The sequence below is a fragment of the Salmo salar genome, chromosome ssa01 (genome assembly GCF_905237065.1).
Source record: "Salmo salar chromosome ssa01, Ssal_v3.1, whole genome shotgun sequence".
NCBI lineage: Eukaryota > Metazoa > Chordata > Actinopteri > Salmoniformes > Salmonidae > Salmo > Salmo salar.
Window position 1 is genome coordinate 157290736 of NC_059442.1, and position 21790 is coordinate 157312525.

The 21790-nt window shown below is 43.5% G+C and overlaps 1 protein-coding gene across 2 annotated transcripts; it reads left to right on the forward strand.

The window, feature by feature from the left end:
* Positions 1-1119: 1119 nt before the first annotated feature.
* LOC106568955 (uncharacterized) lies at positions 1120-20847 on the forward strand. 2 transcript variants are annotated; one of them, XM_045692980.1, is made up of 19 exons: positions 1121-1773; positions 2358-2453; positions 2947-3180; positions 3289-3448; positions 3815-4422; positions 4664-4777; positions 5072-5164; positions 5855-5926; positions 9206-9292; positions 14551-14711; positions 14829-14908; positions 15113-15185; positions 15314-15389; positions 15782-15929; positions 16009-16087; positions 16199-16307; positions 16434-16542; positions 19104-19232; positions 20106-20847. In XM_045692980.1, exons 1-19 carry the CDS (start codon positions 1183-1185, stop codon positions 20216-20218), a joined length of 3132 nt encoding a protein of 1043 aa, XP_045548936.1. In that variant the 5' UTR covers positions 1121-1182; the 3' UTR covers positions 20219-20847. The 2 variants fall into 2 exon arrangements, with proteins under 2 accessions (XP_045548939.1, XP_045548936.1); XM_045692983.1 differs by lacking the exon at positions 9206-9292 and having other exon boundaries at positions 1120-1773.
* Positions 20848-21790: the final 943 nt, after the last annotated feature.

Consider the following 21790-nt stretch of genomic DNA (forward strand, 5'->3'; position numbering starts at 1 on the left):
TGATGTCAAGCAAAGAGGCACTGAGTTTGAAGGTAGGCCTTGAAATACATCCACAGGTACAACTCCAATTGACTCAAATTATGTCAATTAGCCTATCAGAAGCTTCAAAAGCCATGACCATTTTCTGGAATTGTCCAAGCTGTTTAAAGGCACAGTCAACTTAGTGTATGTAAACTTCTGACCCACTGGAATTGTGATACAGTGAATTATAAGTGAAATAATATGTCTGTAAACAATTGTTGGAAAAATGACTTGTGTCATGCACAAAGTAGATGTCCTAACCGACTTGCCAAAACTATAGTTTGTTAACAAGAAATTTGTGGAGTGGTTGAAAAACGAGTTTTAATGACTCCAACCTAAACGTATGTAAACTTCTGACTTCAACTGTATCTGCCTCAATTACATTGTACCCCTGCACATCGACTCGGTACTGATACCCCTTGAATATAGTCAACTTATCATTACTCATTGTGTATCTATTATTACCTTTATTGTTAAGTGTTTTACTTTCTATTATTTCTCTATTTTTGTTCTCTCTGCATTGTTGGGAAGGGCCCCTAAGTAAGCATTTCACTGCTAGTCCACACCTGTTGTTTACGAAGCATGTGACAAATGCAATTTGATTTATTACTGTGACTTTGTCTGCGACTGCGTCTCTGTCTGTCTGTCTGTCTGTCTGTCTGTCTGTCTGTCTGTCTGTCTGTCTGTCTGTCTGTCTGTCTGTCTGTCTGTCTGTCTGTCTGTCTGTCTGTCTGTCTGTCTGTCTGTCTGTCTGTCTGTCTGTCTGTCTGTGTGTGTGTGTGTGTGTGTCTGCGAGACTGCGTCTTGGGTTGGGCTGTTAGTGGGATGGTGGTCTTGTGGTCTGTGGTTGCATGAAATCTCACTACATACCAGCTCCCTGAGCTCATCACTGTGAGAAGACAACAGGCATAAAGAGAGGAGGTTATTACCTTCTGCACATGCCCCCCCCCCCCACACACACAAACACACACACACACACACACCTTTTCTCATTTCTTTCTGTCTCTCCCTCCCTCTGTCTCCTCCCTCTGTTTCTCTAACTCCACCCTCTAGCAGAACCAGGAAGTCCCTCCCCCTCCCACAAACTCTCTTCTGAGGAAACGAAACTGATCTGAGACTCTCTGTCGTCTGTCTGTGTGAGAGTGAACAACAACAGTCTAAATGGCTCAGCAGGGAGTTCTGCTGGAGAAGGAACAGTTCTGTTGTTCTGTCTGTCTGGATCTACTGAAGGAGCCGGTGGCTATTCCCTGTGGACACAGTTACTGTAGAAGCTGTATTGAGGGCTACTGGGATCAGGATGACCAGGGCATCTACAGCTGTCCTCAGTGCAGACAGACCTTCACTCCAAGGCCTATTCTGAGGAAAAACAACATGTTGGCTGAGGTGGTGGAGACACTGAAGAAGACAGGACTCCAGGCTGCTCCCCCTGCTCTGTGCTATGCTGGACCTGGAGATGTGGCGTGTGATTACTGCACTGGGACCAGAAAGCAGAAAGCCCTCATGTCCTGTCTGGTGTGTCTGGTGTCTTACTGTGAGACTCACCTCCAACATCACAATGATGTTCTTGTACTAAAGAAACACAAGCTGGTCAAAGCCACCGCACAACTACAGGAGAACATCTGCTCTCATCATGACCAACTGCTGGAGGTTTACTGTCGTACCGATCAACAGTGGATCTGTTATCATTGTCTGATGGATAAACATAAAGGCCATGATACAGTGTCAGCTGCAGCAGAGAGGACTGAGATACAGGTTAGACCAGAACAACTTGTTGGTAACTCTCTGATAAACACAGAAATAAAGACAAAGTAGGAAGGTTGGTTTAATAGGAGTGAGAAATAAACATAGTTATTCAAATTACATCTATCCACAGCAGAAGACTTATGAATACGGGTGGCAGGTAGCCTACTGGTTAATAGCATTGAAAGGTTGCTGGTTTGAAACCCCGAGCCGACTAGGTGAAAAATCTGTCAGTATGCCCTTGAGCAAAGCACTTGACCCTAATTGCTCATCTAAGTCACTCTGGATATGAGCATTTTCTAAAGTAAAAAAACATCATTCTGAATGAGCTTTAATGAGGCCAATGTTCAGTCTCTCTGATTCGTGTTGTGTACTGTAAAAACTCTAAGAATTCAACTGTGTAGTAACTGTTTGCTAAGTGATTGACAGGTTATGTAGGTGAGAAAATAGGTTAAGATGGCTGGCCTTTTTTAACAAACAACATAGATCATAGTTTTCCAAAGGGACTTTCTCAAGATTCATTTCTATCCTGTTCGTTACTATGACTTATTGGACATATAAAACTTGGTAGGTCAATAAAGACTGTTTCTCCACAGAGTCAGCTGGGAATGAGACAGCAGAAGGTCCAGCAGAGAGTTCAGGAGAGAGAGAAGGTGCTGAAGGAGATCCAACAAGCTGTGGAGTGTCTTAAGGTGAGTATTATTATTGACCAGAAGAGATGCACCATTTCACTTCCCTCCTCCAGTCAATCAGTGAGAGAGAGAGAGAGAGAGAGAGAGAGAGAGAGAGAGAGAGAGAGAGAGAGAGAGAGAGACTGGAAAGAATTTACAAAAAAACTGAACTAGAAAGCTATTTGTCTATAAACAGAGAGTACACAGCGGCAGAATACCTGACCACTGTGACTACTGTCACTGACCCAACAATAAGAAATGCTTTGACTATGTACAGACTCAGTGAGCATAGCCTTGCTATTGAGAAAGGCAGCCGTAGGCAGACCTGGCTCTCAAGAGAAGACACACTGCCCACAAAATGAGGTGGAAACTGAGCTGCACTTCCTAATCTCCTGCCGCTCTTCAGTCCCACTGTCTGAGTCCCACTGTAGGGAACGGGCTGTCTGGATTCCCAGTTAGAGTGGGAATATGTGGGAATGTACTCCTCTCTCTCTCCCTCTCTCTCTCCTTACAGCGTTCTGCAGATGCAGCCGTGGAGGACAGTGATCAGATCTTTACTGAGCTGATCCGCTCCATGGAGGAAAGGCGCTCCGAGGTGAAGGAGCTGATCAGAGCCCAGGAGAAGGCTGAAGTGAGTCGAGCTGAAGGACTCCTGGAGCAACTGGAGCAGGAGATAGTTGAGCTGAGGAGGAGAGATGCTGAGCTGGAGCAGCTCTCACACACAGAGGATCACATCCATTTCCTTCAGGTAACTATACTGTCTTGTTAGACCTATACATGATATGAATATGAAGTTACAGTAATGTAAATCTCTCTCTCTCTCTCTCTCTCTCTCTCTCTCTCTCTCTGTGTCCAGAGTTATCAGTCTCTCTCTAGTCCCAGTGTATCTTCAGACTTGCCCAGCATCGGTGTCTTTCCTCTTCAGTACTTTGGAGATGTGAGTAAGTCTGTGTCTGAGTTGAGAGAGAAAGTAGAAGACCTCCTTAAAGGAGAATGGACCAAGATCTCCACTACAGGTGGGTTGGAAATACCAAATCTGCGTTTAAACAAGCTGTCCAATTCTGATCTTTTGCCCAATTATTTGTCTTTTGAACAATCAGATCAGATTGTTTGCCAATAATTGTGCAAAAGATCAGAATTGGGCTGCCTGTGTTAACGAAGCCCTTTACTTAAATACAAAATCTCTTACCTTTCTTAACTATTGAATTAACTATTTCTATCATGTTACCGCTGCTCACAAACCAAATTTCCCTCTGGGGGCAATTAAAGTTTAACCGATTGATTATAATAACATCAACTTATTCTTATTGAAGGTCCTACAGCTATCAAATACAGCATCAAATTGTCATCCTGTGTCCTCCTGTCTCTCTGTCTCTCTCTAGGAATAGCAGGTCATAACAACCACAGCTCCCAGATGAAAGCTGCTCTACAGCAAGACGACCCCATGGAGGACAAGGACAGGGGTCAGGAGGTCAAACGCCGCCCAAGCAGCGAGTTCCCTGTTGGAAACCTGGTCGATATTGACAACACTCCGGTCACCAAATCACTGCACGGAGACAGTGAGAGAGAAAGGGATGGAGAAAGGGAGAAAGAGAAAGAAAGACAGAAACATAAGGAAATGGAAAGTGAGAAAAAGAGGGATGGAGGGAGGGAAGTTGAAATGGATGGAGCAAGGGTAGGAGAGAGGGATGGAACAACTGAAAGAGAGAGGGATGGAGGAAGGGAAAGAGACAGGGATGGAGCGAGCAAAGGAGAGAGGAATGGCGGAAGGGAAAGAGAGAGGGATGGAGGAAGGGAAAGAGAGATGGAGGGGGCGAGGGAAGAAGCAATGGATATAGGGTGGGAAAGCGAGAGGGATGGAACGAGAGGAGTGAGGGATGAGGAGGAGAAGAGGTCGTGCTGCTCTCTCTCTGAGCTGAAGAAAGTCCCTCAGTGTCACGTGGAGCTGGAGCAGCTGTCCTTCAGCAGAACTCACAACGTCCTCATAGATGTAAGACTCTCTGGCATCGCTCTGTCTGGTCTGAATAACTGTGGTGTCTTTGTTTGTGATTATGGAGAGAATGAGGAGGTAGAGTGAGATAGTTAAAACAGTCTAGCTTAATGAAAAATATAGTTTTTAAAGCGACTGAGAGTGACCTGGATCTTTACACCAGAAAATAAACTACAAGGAGTGTTGAAATCATTGCTCTCTCTCAGTGTTCATTCATGTCTCTGTCTACCTCCCTATTCAGGTGAATGAGTTCAACCATAAAAGGACATTGACACCTCAGTCTGGACATCATGTATGGCACAGTGACTTTGTTAAGATGCCCTGCTCACCAGAAAGCCTCATCAAGACTGGATGGGTGGGTTCATTGATTCATTCATTTACTGATGATAGATACATTATTTGTCGATTACATTTACATTTTAGTCATTTAGCAGACGCTCTTATCCAGAGCGACTTACAGTAGTGAATGCATACATTGGTTTATTGATTGATTGGTTGATTGGTTAATTGATTGATTGGTTTGCTGGCTGAATTATTGATTTGTTAGTTGGTTGAGCGTTAAGGTAGTTGATTGGTTAGTTGGTTGATTGGTCATTTGCTTGAATGGTTAGTTGGTTTATTGGTTAGCTGGTTGATTGACTTTTCCCAGGTAACCAGCTCTGAGCAAAGTCGGTGGGAGGTGGTCTCTGAACAGCTGGAGAGTCTGGCCAAGAAGACCACTGCATCAGTGGGTGACGTAGAGGTACGACACACACACACACACCTCCATTATCCTAACATTTCCTAACATGACTCCATCATCCTAACATTTCCTAACATGGCTCTATTATCCTAACATTTCCTAACATGCCTCCATCATCCTAACATTTCCTAACATGCCTCTATTATCCTAACATTTCCTAACATGCCTCCATTATCCTAACATTTCCTAACATGCCTCCATCATCCTAACATTTCCTAACATGCCTCCATCATCCTAACATTTCCTAACATGCCGCCATCATCCTAACATTTCCTAACATGCCTCTATTATCCTAACATTTCTTAACATGCCTCTATTATCCTAACATTTCCTAACATGCCTCCATTATCCTAACATTTCCTAACATGCCTCTATTATCCTAACATTTCCTAACATGCCTATATTATCCTAACATTTCCTAACATGCCTCCATCATCCTAACACGACTCTATTATCCTAACATTTGCTAACATGCCTCTATTATCCTAACATTTCCTAACATGCCTCTATTATCCTAACATTTCCTAACATGTCTCCATCATCCTAACATTTCCTAACACGACTCTATTATCCTAACATTTCCTAACATGCCTCCTCATGTTAACCTGGGTTTGGGGTAACAGTTAAGGAGGGGTTAGCATGTTTGACCAGTACTGTTTAACTGTGATCTACATGTTTCTCTCCACTTAGAAAGCCATAAAGAAATACAACCCAAAGTATGAAGCTCAATGGTCCTTTGATGCCCTGCATACCTTTGTTAAGGTCAGTTACCACTTCACTGTGAATGTCAACTTCCTCTAATGGTGTTGTTATGTAGAATTAAGCAATAAGGCATGAGAACCTGAGGGGCCCGACACGGAGCGGAGGGCCGGGGAAACAGCCCTTAGGAGGGTGTTATTCCTAATAATTCCCGGGTTTGAGGGCCTTATTGCTTTTGTAAAACGGTTACCAACAAAGACGAACGACACGCTTTCATTGAAAAAGTCATTTTAATAAGTAAATTAGTTTTATTTCATTTTTCCACCAGACATTATAGTCCGGGCAAAATCCAGTTGTTAGTTCTGAGATTCTGAAGTTGCTAGCCAAACAAGCTGGTCGTCCAATCCAAATGTTCTAAGCAAAAAGGTTGCCATGAAGGCTAGCTACTTCTTCTTTGCTAGCTAACCAACTAAGGCCTAGATTCAATCAGATGTTTTGGCGGTGTCGGAGGTGGAACTGGGTTGAAGCCATCAAATTGGTGAGCAACTGCTCTTGCGATCGTCACACCCATCTCACTCGCATTCAGAACGAGAAAGTGTATTCTGTATGGAAATAATTACGCTCACACTGAAAAATCATTCAACAACATTTTTAGGATTTCTATTATCCTAATTGAGGTGTAGATTACATCTCACATATTCCAGTGTTCCAATTTGTAAACAAGGCTGCATGGGATTGCAACCTGATCTCAGTGTATTTCGTATTATTCTGTAGGTAAATCCAAGACACTCCATTTAGTATGATATGTTACGTTTCGTATGGTATGTATTCATTTGTGGATGTCCTTCACCCATTTCGTATCCAATCAAATTTTATTTGTCACATGCTCCAAATACAACAGGTGTAAACCGTAAAATGCTTACTTACAAGCCCTTAACAAACAATGCAGTTTCAAGAAAAATAAGGGTTAAGAAAATATTTACTAAATAAACTAAAGTAAAAAAATAAAAGTGCAACAATAAAATAACAATAACGAGGCTATATACAGGGAGTACCGGTCCCGAGTCAATGTGCGGGGGTACAGGTTAGTCGAGGTAATTGAGGTAATATGTACGTGTAGGTAGGGGTAAAGTGACTATGCAAACAGCGAGTAGCAGCAGCGTAATAAGGTGGGGGGATCAATGCAAATAGTCCGGGTAGATATTTGATTAGCTGTTAAGCAGTCTTATGGCTTGGGGGTTGAAGCTGCTTAGAAGCCTTTTGGTCCGAGACTTGGCGCCCAGTACCGCTTGCCATTCTGTAGCAGAGAGAACAGTCTATGACTTGGGTGGCTGGAGTCTTTGGCAATTTTTAGGGCCTACCTCTGACACCGCCTGGTATGGAGGTCCTGGATGGCAGGAAGCTTTACCCCAGTGATGTACTGGGCCGTACGCACTACCCTCTGTAGTGCCTTACAGTCGGAGGGCGAGCAGTTGCCGTACCAGGTGGTGATGCAACCAGTCAGGATGCTCTCGGCAGCTCTAGAACTTTTTGAGGATCTGAGGGCCCATGCCAAATCTTTTCAGTTTCCTGAGGGGGAATAAGCATTGTCGTACCCTCTTCACGACTGTCTTGGTGTGTATGGACCATGGTAGTTTGTTGGTGATGTGGACACCAAGGAACTTGAAGCTCTCAACCTGCTCCACTACAGCCCCGTCAATGAGAATGGGGGCATGCTGGCCCTCATTTTCCTGTAGTCCACGATCATCTCTTTTGTCTTGATCACGTTGTGGGAGAGGTTGTTTTCCTGGCACCACATGGCCAGGTCTCTGACCTACTCCCTATAGGCTGTCTCATCGTTGTCGTGATCAGGCCTACCACAGTTGTGTCATCAGCAAACTTAATGATGTTGCTGGAGTTGTGCTTGGCCAAGCAGTCATGGGTGAACAGGGGGTCCCGTGTGGCTCAGTTGGTAGAGCATGGTGTTTGCAACGCCAGGGTTGTGGGTTCAATTCCCACGGGGGACCAGTACAGAGAAAAAATGTATGAAATGTATGCATTCACTACTGTAAGTCGCTCTGGATAAGAGTGTCTGCTAAAATGACTGAAATGTCAAATGTACAGGAGGGGACTGAGCATGCACCCCTGAGGGGCCCCCGGGTTGAGGTTCAGAGGGGCAGATGTGTTGTTGCCTAGCTTTACCACCTGGGGGCGGCCGTCAGGAAGTCCAGGATCCAATTGCAGTGGGAGGTGTTTTGTCCCAGGGTCCTTAGCTTAGTGATGAGCTTTGAGGGCACTATGATGTTGAACACTGAGCTGTAGTCAATGAACACTAATATGATACTGTATGTTACAAATCCCAATTCGTATTAAATTTTCAAAATGTACAATATGTTATGAATTTTCAAAACATATGATATGTTACGAATTCCAGCTAGGTGGCTAGGTGTTGTTAGCTAGCTCGCTAACGTTAGCTAGGCTAGGGGTTAGGGTTAAGTTTAGGAGTTAGGTGAAGGGTTAGCTAAAGTGCTAAAGTTGTCCGTGATGAGATTTGAACTCGCAACCTTTGGGTTGCTAGACGTTCTCATTATACGCACACCCATCCACCCTGACCAACCACCCTACTTTCATTTTTGTAACATAACATATCAAACTAAATGGTTGACTCTGATTTACATACAGAATAATACGAAATGCTCTTCACTTAATGAGACTCCATGCAGCTATTGTCAATGTCCTTTTTAGGTATAATGCCAGGACCCACTTGTGCATTAGACAGCTCTAACGCAGTTCCACCTCCGACACGGTCAAAATAACCATTATACGGATGACGGCTAAAGTGGATCTGATTGAATAGAGTGCTAAAGCTAACACAGAATCACATCAAGCAGCTGAAATGACAGCCAACTATGTCCATTTTCATTTGTTTTACGTTTGTTTCTATTGCCATTTATTTTTGATATATCCATTATAATGATGCTGATAAATGAATTGGCCTGGCTCAGAGGAGCTGAGAAGTCTCATGTTTATTCTCTCTATGGCACAGTGGAGATCGCTGAAAGATACTACTTTGTTGCACAAGTTGGAGAGGCAGGCAGCAAGGTTAAGACAAACCACAGCTGTTGCAAACAAAATGCTAGCCTAGTAGCATGGGAAAATAATGTATTGACACTTTTTCCCATGGGAGATTAACTTTATAAATTGCCTGGCTCGGCTGTGGGACAGTGGATGCACATGGATAATGCAAATGGAACAGGCATTACCCGGGGATTGTGGTGAATAACTCCCTGCAATCAACAAATCAGCATCCAGGACCAAAACAGCCCCTTTACAATGATATATTCTCCTTTCCCTCTCCTCTAGAAATCACCCAAAGAAGAGAAATACTACATGTCTGTTTTTCCTAAGATAGCAGAGCTGGCCTCCAGCCTGCCTCACTATATCAAGAAGGTAACAACATAGGAACTGCATTATGTACACTATGTAGGGTACAGAGGTAGTGTACTATGTAGGGTACAGAGGTAGTGTACTATGTAGGGTACAGAGGTAGTGTACTATGTAGGGTACAGAGGTAGTGTACGATGTAGGGTACAGAGGTAGTGTACGATGTAGGGTACAGAGATAGTGTACTATGTAGGGTACAGAGGTAGTGTACTATGTAGGGTACAGAGGTAGTGTACTATGTAGGATACAGAGGTAGTGTAATAGGATACAGAGGTAGTGTACTATGTAGGGTACAGAGGTAGTTAACTATGTAGGGTACAGAGGTAGTGTACGATGTAGGGTACAGAGGTAGTGTAATAGGGTACAGAGGTAGTGTACTATGTAGGGTACAGAGGTAGTGTACCATGTAGGGCACAGAGGTAGTGTACTATGTAGGGTACAGAGGTAGTGTACTATGTAGGGTACAGAGGTAGTGTACCATGTAGGGTACAGAGGTAGTGTACCATGTAGTGCACAGAGGTAGTGTACCATGTAGGGCACAGAGGTAGTGTACCATGTAGGGCACAGAGGTAGTGTACTATGTAGGGCACAGAGGTAGTGTGTTATGTAGGGCACAGAGGTAGTGTGTTATGTAGGGTACAGAGGTAGTGTGTTATGTAGGATACAGAGGTAGTGTGTTATGTAGGGTACAGAGGTAGTGTACTATGTAGGGTACAGAGGTAGTGTACTAAATCAAATCAAATCAAATCACATTTGTCACATATACATGGTTAGCAGCTGTTAATGCAAGTGTAGCGAAATGCTTGTGCTTCTAGTTCCGACCATGCAGTAATATCTAACGAGTAATCTAACAATTCCACAACAACTACCTTGTACACACAAGTGTAAAGGAATGAATACGAATATGTACATAAAAATATATAAATGAGTGATCGCCGAACGGCGTAGGCAAGATGTAATAGATGGTATGGAGTACAGTATATACATATGAGATGAGTAATGTAGGGTATGAAAACATATAAAGCAGCATTGTTTAAGGTGGCTAGTGATACATTACATCAGGATGGCATAGAGTACAGTATAGATACATATGAGATGAGTAATGTAGGTTATGAAAACATTATATAAAGTGGCATTGTGGCTAGTGATCCATCTAATTACATCAAGATGGCAAGATGCAGTAGATGGTATGGCGTACAGTATATACATATGAGATGAATAATGTAGGGTATGCAAACATTATCTAATATAAATAATATAAAGTTGCAAGTGATAAATTGATTACATCAATTTTCCCATTATTAAAGTGGCTTGAGTTGAGTCAGTATGTTGGCAGCAGCCACTCAATGCTAGTAATGGCTGTTTAACAGTCTTATGGCCTTGAGATAGAAACTGTTTTTCAGTCTCTCGGTTCCAGCTTTGATGCACCTGTCCTGACCTCGCGTTCTGGATGATAGCGGGGTGAACAGTTAGTGGCTCGGGTGGTTGTTGTCCTTGATGATCTTTTTGGCCTACCTGTGACATCGGGTGGTGTAGGTGTCCTGGAGGGCAGGTAGTTTGCACCCGGTGATGCGTTGTGCAGACCTCACTACCCTCTGGAGAGCCTTACGGTTGTGGGCGGAGCAGGTGCCGTACCAGGCGGTGATACAGCCCGACAGGATGCTCTCGATGGTGCATCTGTAAAAGTTTGAGTGTTTTTGGTGACAAGCCGAATTTCTTCAGCCTCCTGAGGTTGAAGAGGCGCTGCTGCGCCTTCTTCACCACACTGTCTGTGTGGGTGGACCATTTCAGATTGTCCGTGATGTTTATGCCGAGGAACTTAAAACTCTCCACCCTCTCCACCCTCTCCACTATGTAGGGTACAGAGGTAGTGGAATAGGGTACAGAGGTAGTGTATTATGTAGGGTACAGAGGTAGTGTACTATGTGGGTACAGAGGTAGTGTACTATGTAGGGTAAAGAGGTAGTGCACTATGTAGGGTACAGAGGTAGTGTAATATGTAGGGTACAGAGGTAGTGTACTATGTAGGGTACAGAGGTAGTGTATTATGAAGGGTACAGAGGTAGTGTACTATGATTGGTACAGAGGTAGTGTACTATGTAGGGTACAGAGGTAGTGTTCTATCTAGGGTACAGAGGTAGTATACTATGCAGGGTACAGAGGTAGTGTACTATGCAGGGTACAGAGGTAGTGTACTATGTAGGGTACAGAGGTAGTGTACTATGTAGGGTACAGAGGACTATGTAGGGTACAGAGGTAGTGTACTATGTAGGGTACAGAGGTAGTGTACTATGTAGGGTACAGAGGTAGTGTACTATGTAGGGTACAGAGGACTATGTAGGGTACAGAGGTAGTGTACTATGTAGGGTACAGAGGACTATGTATAGTACAGAGATAGTGTACTATGTAGGGTACAGAGGTAGTGTACTATGTAGGGTACAGAGGTAGTGTACTATGTAGGGTACAGAGGTAGTGTACTATGTAGGGTACAGAGGACTATGTAGAGTACAGAAATCGTGTACTATGTAGAGTACAGAGGTAGTGTACTATGTAGGGTACAGAGGTAGTGTACTATGTAGAGTACAGAGGTAGTGTACTATGTAGGGTACAGAGGTAGTGTACTATGTAGAGTACAGAGGTAGTGCACTATGTAGGGTACAGAGATAGTGTACTATGTAGGGTACAGAGGTAGTGTACTATGTAGAGTACAGAGGTAGTGTACTATGTAGAGTACAGAGGTAGTGTACTATGTAGGGTACAGAGGTAGTGTACTATGTAGAGTACAGAGGTAGTGTACTATGTAGAGTACAGAGGTAGTGTACTATGTAGAGTACAGAGGTAGTGTACTATGTAGGGTACAGAGGTAGTGTACTATGTAGAGTACAGAGGTAGTGTACTATGTAGAGTACAGAGGTAGTGTACTATGTAGAGTACAGAGATAGTGTACTATGTAGGGTACAGAGGTAGTGTACTATGTAGGGTACAGAGGTAGTGTACTATGTAGAGTACAGAGGTAGTGTACTATGTAGGGTACAGAGGTAGTGTACTATGTAGAGTACAGAGGTAGTGTACTATGTAGGGTACAGAGGTAGTGTACTATGTAGAGTACAGAGGTAGTGTACTGTGTAGGGTTCAGAGATAGTGTACTATGTAGAGTACAGAGGTAGTGTACTATGTAGGGTACAATGATAGTGTACTATGTAGGGTACAGAGGTAGTGTACTATGTAGGGTACAGAGATAGTGTACTATGTAGGGTACAGAGGTAGTGTACCATGTATGGTACAGAGATAGTGTACTATGTAGGGTACAGAGATAGTGTACTATGTAGAGTACAGAGGTAGTGTACTATGTAGGGTACAGAGGTAGTGTACTATGTAGGGTACAGAGGTAGTGTACTATGTAGGGTACAGATGTCGTGTACTATGTAGGGTACAGAGGTAGTGTACTATGTAGGGTACAGAGGTAGTGTACTATGTAGGGTACAGAGGTAGTATACCATGTAGGGTACAGCGATAGTGTACTATGTAGGGTACAGATGTAGTGTACTGTCGTGACGTTGTATTAGTTAATGTGACGACTGTTGCTCATCGAATGATTAACGGTTTATAATTGCGTGATTAAATGAATTAAGCACTGAATCAAGCAATTATTAACTCATCAACCTGGGGCACCATGGGAACAGTATTTTGATTGAGTTTCTATTTCCCAAATTAACTCAAAGGATATCAGAATATCGATTTTACAACAGTCGCTAAATTAATCAATTTCCTCTACAGTCTCATTCTGAACGTCGCATAATCTGGGAATCTGCACGGACCCGGGCTTCACCAATGAGTTTACCACACCAATCTTAGTTGATTATTTATTTACTAGCAAGCTAAAATGATGATAAAAATACACATACACAAAACACAGTATAGCTATTGATAAGGACTTAGTATAACGGGCCAACACACTATGCCACGTGTTACCCAAAATGGGGATTTAGAAGAGAGAGAAACCAAGAAAGTACACGAGAGAAATATACATTTGGGTTCATTTGTCAGCCATGCTTATTTAAACCTAGCCTTGCCCCGAACTGCCGCTCTTATGGGTCAGAATATAATGATGTAATTACGTGTTGCAGGTCTCAGGTGGGAAGCTCCGCGTGGGTCGTTTAGGCTTCTCAATGACGCACTTCTCCGGCGCAACTCTCTGGTTGTCCTCACGATGTCAGTGTCCTTCTTGGCTTAGTGGTCTGATCCCTCGCCCTTGATCTGAAAGGGGTCTTCTGAGGACAGACAGCTCTGTAGCTCAGAGCTCACAGCTTCGGACTCGAACGGTGTATATACCACGATTCAATGGGGAGTGGAGGTGGTTCGGCTTGAATTCACCCGCTTAGACACAGCTACTCGTCCGTAGCTCGTGTAGAAAAATATTTCTTTGTCTTCAACCTTGTGTTTCGTTTTGGGGTTCGTTGACTTTGTTAGACCTTCGCTGCAGCTTGGGGTCAATTAGTCTCCTATGTTAATTCTTCACTCTCCTGTCTTATACCCTCAGGTCAGAAGTGGGCGTAACCGCCTTTAGGGCAATTCTCTGGGCGGACCAAGTTAAGGGGCAAGGCCTAGATTTGACTAAAATCCTATTTTAGACACTACCTTCACATCTCATCTTTACCAAAACATTCTCTTTGATTTGGATATTTTCCACACAACGTACAATGTATAAACATCAGGCATATACTGGGAAAACTCTTAAAGGTACAATGTTTTCATAATAACGTCATCTCTTAACCTTTAATAACAATTCAAAAGTTACATACATTTTCATATTCCACCTCTCGTCATGACCACCATTGTGGCTGACGGAAACCATTGTTCCAAAGTCCCTTTATTGCATGTTTAATGTTCTGAGGCCAGAATTCCATTGTGAGGACAAAGGAATTTCTCTGTGGCCTAAGGTTTATTATGGCGTGAGGGGTCATAAAACCCCCACATCTTCAGACCCCTAGATCTCTCCTCCTCTGTTGGGGTTTTGGGAGATAATCTGTAGGGTGGTGGTCTCCTGTACCCTGACCTGATCAGGACAGTCATGACAGTACTATGTAGGGTACAGATTGTAAAGGTGTGTGTTCTCTACTCAATACTGCCCCCGAGCCCCAAAAGGTTAAATGTGTGTGTGTCCGCTTGCGTGCGTGCGTGCGTGCGTGCGTGCGTGCGTGTGTGTGTGTGTGCGTGTGTGTGTGTGTGTGTGTGTGTGTGTGTGTGTGTGTGTGTGTGTGTAGGCTATCCCTCTACTCCAGAAGGGCCAGACTCAGTCCATCACGTTGTCCCAGGGTCAGATAGCTTGTCTGCTGGCCAACGCCTTCTACTGCACCTTCCCCCACCGCAACTCCCCCAACCCCAGAGCAGAGTACCACAACTACCCCACCATCAACTTTAACAGGTCAGAACACACACAACAAACTCCACTGAGGACCCACACACACATAGAGACAAACACAAAGTATTCCAACTTCAACAGATGATAACATGTGACCACTCTATCTCTCTGTGTTGTCAGTCTGTTTGAAAAGTGGTCTGAGAGGAAGAGAGAGAAGCTGAGAGCCCTCCTTCATTACTTCCACACTGTCACAGACCCAGGTAAGTTACTACCACACACTACTATAGTCACTATAATGACTGGAATACAAGTACTGTAGGGTACAGAATGAGTGTATTATGTAGGTTACAGGAACCTATTTAAGACTGTCTGATGAGTGTCGATGAGGAATACCCTCTGATAATAGTTGCTGTGGGAACCAGATTTACCTGTCTGAACTTTAACCCTTGTTGTTGCCATGACAGCGACCAGGCCCAGTGGACTGGTGACCTTTGAGAGGCGCTACATCAGAGACAGAGACATGCCCAACTGGAGGAGGTGAACTCACACACACATGCACACACACACACACACACACACACACACATGCGCACGCGCACGCGCACACACACACAAACACACAGACAAACTTAATATGTCCCCTCTTGTCTTTCTCTGTGTGTCAGTTGTAAGGAGACTGTTCCTAAACTCCACGTCACCTCAGCAGGCTGCATAGAGGAACAGGGAGCAGGGATGCTACAGGTGTGTGTGTGTGTGTGTGTGTGTGTGTGTGTGTGTGTGTGTGTGTGTGTGTGTGTGTGTGTGTGTGTGTGTGTGTGTGTGTGTGTGTGTGTGTGTGTGTGTGTGTGTGTGTGTGCGTGTGTGTGTGGTGGTAGTTTGTATATGTGTAATAATATATGTGTGTGTAATGCTGTGGACGTGTTTAACTATACTTCCAGGAACCAGAAGTCCCCACAACTGGGGACATTTTGTTAGTTGGGTTAAGGTTAGGTTTAGGGGTTAGGGAAAATAGGCTTTTGAATGGGACGGAATTTGTGTGTGTGTGTGTGTGTGTGTGTGTGTGTGTGTGTGTGTGTGTGTGTGTGTGTGTGTGTGTGTGTGTGTGTGTGTGTGTGTGTGTGTGTGTGTTGCAGGTGGACTTTGCCTGTAACATGATAGGAGGTGGAGTGTTGGGCTCAGGTCTGGTTCAGGAGGAGATTCTGTTCCTGATGAACCCAGAACTCATCGTATCTCGACTCTTCACTGAGAAACTAGGAGACAATGAGTGTCTCTTCATCACAGGTGTGTGTGTGTGATCACAGGTAATATCATCTCTCCTCCTCTCCCTTTCCCTCCTTCACATCTCTCTCTCTCTCTGTAGGTTCTCAACAGTTCAGTCAGTACAGTGGCTACAGCGACACTTTTAAGTGGGTAGGGCCTCACAGAGACAACATTGAGAGGTGAGCTCACTCACTCACTATCTCACTCACTCACTCACTCACTCACACACACACTCACTCACTCACTCACGTACCCGCTAAAATCCCTGATTGCTCTGCCTGTGTTTGCAGGGATGAGTGGCAGAGGCTACACAGGCAGATTGTGGCCATGGATGCTCTCCACTTCAGAAACCAGAGAGAACAGTACAACATGAAACAGGTCACCAGGGAACTCAACAAGGTGAGAGACAACCCTCCTCTCCTGTAGGGGCCAGATTACAGCTGATTAGTTGAATCAGGTGTGCTAGCTAGAGCAGGGCTGGAGATAAATCTGATGTCGGTGGTCTCCTGTAATATCCTCCCTCAGGCGTACTGTGGCTTTAAGGCAGATGACAACACTCACCCAGACTTCCTTCCTGACATCGCCACGGGCAACTGGGGCTGCGGAGCCTTCAATGGAGACCACAAACTTAAAGGTACCCCTAACTGTTAACCCCTTGCTTAAAGGTACCCCTAACTGTTAACCCCTTACTTAAAGGTACCCCTAACTGTTAACCCCTTACTTAAAGGTACCCCTAAATGTTAACCCCTTACTTAAAGGTACCCCTAACTATTAACCCCTTACTTAAAGGTACTCTTAACTGTTAACCCCTTACTTAAAGGTACCCCTAACTGTTAACCCCTTACTTAAAGGTACCCCTAACTATTAACCCCTTACTTAAAGGTACCCCTAACTGTTAACCCCTTACTTAAAGGTACCCCTAACTGTTAACCCCTTACTTAAATCTACCCCTAACTGTTAACCCCTTACTTAAAGGTACCCCTAACTATTAACCCCTTACTTAAAGGTACCCCTAACTGTTAACCCCTTACTTAAAGGTACTCTTAACTGTTAACCCCTTACTTAAAGGTACCCCTAACTATTAACCCCTTACTTAAAGGTACCCCTAACTGTTAACCCCTTACTTAAAGGTACCCCTAACTATTAACCCCTTACTTAAAGGTACCCCAAACTGTTAACCCCTTACTTAAAGGTACCCCTAACTGTTAACCCCTTACTTAAAGGTACCCCTAACTGTTAACCCCTTACTTAAATCTACCCCTAACTGTTAACCCCTTACTTAAAGGTACCCTTAACTGTTAACCCCTTACTTAAAGGTACCCCTTACTATTAACCCCTTACTTAAAGGTACCCTTAACTGTTAACCCCTTACTTAAAGGTACCCCTAACTGTTAACCCCTTACTTAAAGGTACTCTTAACTGTTAACCCCTTACTTAAAGGTACCCCTAACTGTTAACCCCTTACTTAAAGGTACCCCTAACTGTTAACCGCTGACCCTTAAGTTAAAGGTACCCCTAACTGTTAACCCCTTACTTAAAGGTACTCTTAACTGTTAACCCCTTACTTAAAGGTACCCCTAACTATTAACCCCTTACTTAAAGGTACCCCTAACTGTTAACCCCTTACTTAAAGGTACCCCTAACTATTAACCCCTTACTTAAAGGTACCCCTAACTGTTAACCCCTTACTTAAAGGTACTCTTAACTGTTAACCCCTTACTTAAAGGTACCCCAAACTGTTAACCCCTTACTTAAAGGTACTCTTAACTGTTAACCCCTTACTTAAAGGTACCCTTAACTGTTAACCCCTTACTTAAAGGTACCCCTAACTATTAACCCCTTACTTAAATCTACCCCTAACTGTTAACCCCTTACTTAAAGGTACCCCTAACTGTTAACCCCTTACTTAAAGGTACTCTTAACTGTTAACCCCTTACTTAAAGGTACCCCTAACTATTAACCCCTTACTTAAAGGTACCCCTAACTGTTAACCCCTTACTTAAAGGTACCTCTAACTGTTAACCCCTTACTTAAAGGTACCCCTAACTGTTAACCCCTTACTTAAAGGTACCCCTAACTGTTAACCCCTTACTTAAAGGTACCCCTAACTGTTAACCCCTTACTTAAAGGTACCCCTAACTGTTAACCCCTTACTTAAAGGTACCCCTAACTGTTAACCCCTTACTTAAAGGTACTCTTAACTGTTAACCCCTTACTTAAAGGTACCCCTAACTATTAACCCCTTACTTAAAGGTACCTCTAACTGTTAACCCCTTACTTAAAGCTACCCCTAACTGTTAACCCCTTACTTAAAGGTACCCCTAACTATTAACCCCTTACTTAAAGGTACCCCTAACTGTTAACCCCTTACTTAAAGGTACCCCTAACTGTTAACCGCTGACCCTTAAGTTAAAGGTACCTCTAACTGTTAACCCCTTACTTAAAGGTACCCCTAACTGTTAACCCCTTACTTAAAGGTACTCTTAACTGTTAACCCCTTACTTAAAGGTACCCCTAACTGTTAACCCCTTACTTAAATCTACCCCTAACTGTTAACCGCTGACCCTTAAGTTAAAGGTACCTCTAACTGTTAACCCCTTACTTAAAGGTACCCCTAACTGTTAACCCCTTACTTAAAGGTACCCCTAACTGTTAACCCCTTACTTAAAGGTACCCCTAACTGTTAACCGCTGACCCTTAAGTTAAAGGTACCCCTAACTGTTAACCCCTTACTTAAAGGTACTCTTAACTGTTAACCCCTTACTTAAAGGTACCCCTAACTATTAACCCCTTACTTAAAGGTACCTCTAACTGTTAACCCCTTACTTAAAGCTACCCCTAACTGTTAACCCCTTACTTAAAGGTACCCCTAACTGTTAACCCCTTACTTAAAGGTACCCCTAACTGTTAACCCCTTACTTAAAGGTACCCCTAACTGTTAACCCCTTACTTAAATCTACCCCTAACTGTTAACCCCTTACTTAAAGGTACCCCTAACTGTTAACCCCTTACTTAAAGGTACCCCTAACTGTTAACCGCTGACCCTTAAGTTAAAGGTACCCCTAACTGTTGACCCTGGCTCCTAACCCCCCAAACACTAACTCAACTCTACCCACAGGATATTCCACAGAGACCCACTCTGAAAATTCACACAAAATAATACTGTGATCAGATTGGTTGTTTTTCCCCTCCCAGCTCTGATCCAGCTGATGGCTGCAGCCAGGGCCAAGAGGGGCGTGGCCTTCTTCACATTCAATAACCTCAGCTTGGAGAGAGAGCTGAAGAACATGCACCACCTACTGGTCACACTCAGAACTACAGTGGGTGAGTTAGTACACACATAACTACAGTGGGTGAGTTAGTACACACAGAACTACAGTGGGTGAGTTAGTACACACAGAACTACAGTGGGTGAGTTAGTACACACAGAACTACAGTGGGTGAGTTAGTACACACAGAACTACAGTGGATGAGTTAGAACACACAGAACTACAGTGGGTGAGTTAGTACATACATAACTACAGTGGGTGAGTTAGTACACACAGAACTACAGTGGGTGAGTTAGTACACACAGAACTACAGTGGGTGAGTTAGTACACACAGAACTACAGTGAGTGAGTTAGTACACACAGAACTACAGTGGGTGAGTTAGTACACACAGAACTACAGTGGGTGAGTTAGTACACACATAACTACAGTGGGTGAGTTAGTACACACAGAACTACAGTGGGTGAGTTAGTACACACAGAACTACAGTGGGTGAGTTAGTACACACAGAACTACAGTGGGTGAGTTAGTACACACAGAACTACAGTGGGTGAGTTAGTACACACAGAACTACAGTGGGTGAGTTAGTACACACAGAACTACAGTGGGTGAGTTAGTACACACAGAACTACAGTGGGTGAGTTAGTACACACAGAACTACAGTGGGTGAGTTAGTACACACAGCACTACAGTGGGTGAGTTAGTACACACAGAACTACAGTGGGTGAGTTAGTACACACAGAACTACAGTGGGTGAGTTAGTACACACAGAACTACAGTGGGTGAGTAACTATAGTAAATATTAGACTGCAGGAGGTGGAACCTGATCTGAAAGTCCTCCTTCCCTTCACTGTGTTTAGTCAAACCTCATATCCTCCTAGTGGCCGTGTAAATCAAGTTTGATTGATTGATTCCTCTCCCCTGTTTCAGGTGAGCTGTATGAGTTGCTGGTTGACTACTGTGCTGTGACACAGTTGGCTCACACACATGTGGACCTGTTTGATTGGATCAGGAATACTCTGAAACACAGGAGTCAGCTGTGAGGACACATCTCCATACTCTAAAGGAGCTTCCTTTCCTTGTTTCCTTTCCTTTTTTCACATTATTGAGATGCACCCCAGAGAGAGGCTCTATGAATGATCAGTGGATAGAAACATGGTACAATTCCAAGTAATGGTTGATTATGAATGTGTTTGTCTTTCACTGTTACACTCTTACTAAATCAAACTGATACATTTGTAACTACTGCATACTGAACTATTTAGAAAACTACTAAATATGATGATAAAAAAAAGCTAATGAAATGATGTCAGCAAAATCAGGGGTCCTGCTTTTTGATTTCTCCCTTGATGATAGCCAACAACTTAACCAGCACTGGAAACTATGCACATCACAGGAGGTTGGTGGCACCTTAATTTGGGAGGACAGGCTTGTGGTAATGGCTAGAGCGGAATCAGTGGAATGGTATCAAATACATCAAACATATGGTTTCTATGTGTTTGATGCCATTCCAATTTCTCCTTTCCGGCCATTATTATGAGCAGTTCTCCTCTCAGCAGCCTGCTGTGATGCACATGAAGTGTACAGTAAAATACTCTAGAATTATTATTATTTTTAAATGATGAATAAATTCCTCTTTATAATCCAGTAATAAATTCCTCTTTATAATCCAGTTTTTATTTTGTGGCTGTTTTTAGCACCATAGCGTTTTGAGCATTGAGACTGTTTTCAACATTTTGGCTGACACATACACACACTTAAAACAAGGACTTGTGGGCCAACATCTTTATGCACCTCTGCTATTGTCACTCTAACGGTGTAACCAAGGACAGATTGTTTAACCAATCAGCATTATGATGACCCCTGACCCATACAGAATGTGTCTGGAAATGATGACTGTACTGTTAGCTTTGGCTGAGACAGACAGACGCTAGGCTAGCTGTTGTGTTTAGTTCTGTTGCAGAACCCTTATTCTGTACTATAACCCTGTTTTCAATACACATTTTCAGAGGCATATACCTGTACATAATATAGTACAGTACATATACACATTTACATAATCTGCCACTAAACTAGGTTGTTGTTGATCAACCCGATTTTCAGCTATTGGAACATTTAGTGACATGAGTAGATTTTTTTTAAAGAAGATGGCAGGATAGGAGCAAAAGCAGGGAGATAAAGTAGAGTTTATTTAAGGAGAACGGAATTCTGAACTACTTTTGTATTTGTTATGTATTATTTATGATATACACAGGCCCCATGCTGGGATTGAATAGGGATCCCCACCCCATTACTAGTACTGGGCTCACTAGAGTGGTAGATTGTTCACCAGGACCAGGTAAGAGACCAAAGTTAAATCAGTCCAGTCAAGTAAACGGCTTAACTGAATAAACAACAGAGACAACACATGAATATGAAACTTTTAAAATAGTTTAGAGGATGGCTTTGTCTGTGAAGGATTACCCCCGGAGCCAGATGCTGGCTTGGCAAGTAGCCCTTTGGTGGGCAGCTGGCATGGAAACCCCCCGCACCGCTCATAGTGAGAGGTTCCAATTACAGGACTTCAGCTGGTGGGGGTGGGTGGGGAGGTGGTGGGTGGGGAGGTGGTGGGTGTG

Coding starts and splice junctions, on each gene's coding strand:
- LOC106568955 (XM_045692980.1), top strand. CDS start 1,183: ATGGCTCAGCAGGGAGTTCTGCTGGAGAAGGAACAGTTCTGTTGTTCT. Junction 1,774..2,357: donor CAGAGAGGACTGAGATACAG/GTTAGACCAGAA, acceptor GTTTCTCCACAG/AGTCAGCTGGGAATGAGACA. Junction 3,181..3,288: donor ATCACATCCATTTCCTTCAG/GTAACTATACTG, acceptor CTCTGTGTCCAG/AGTTATCAGTCTCTCTCTAG.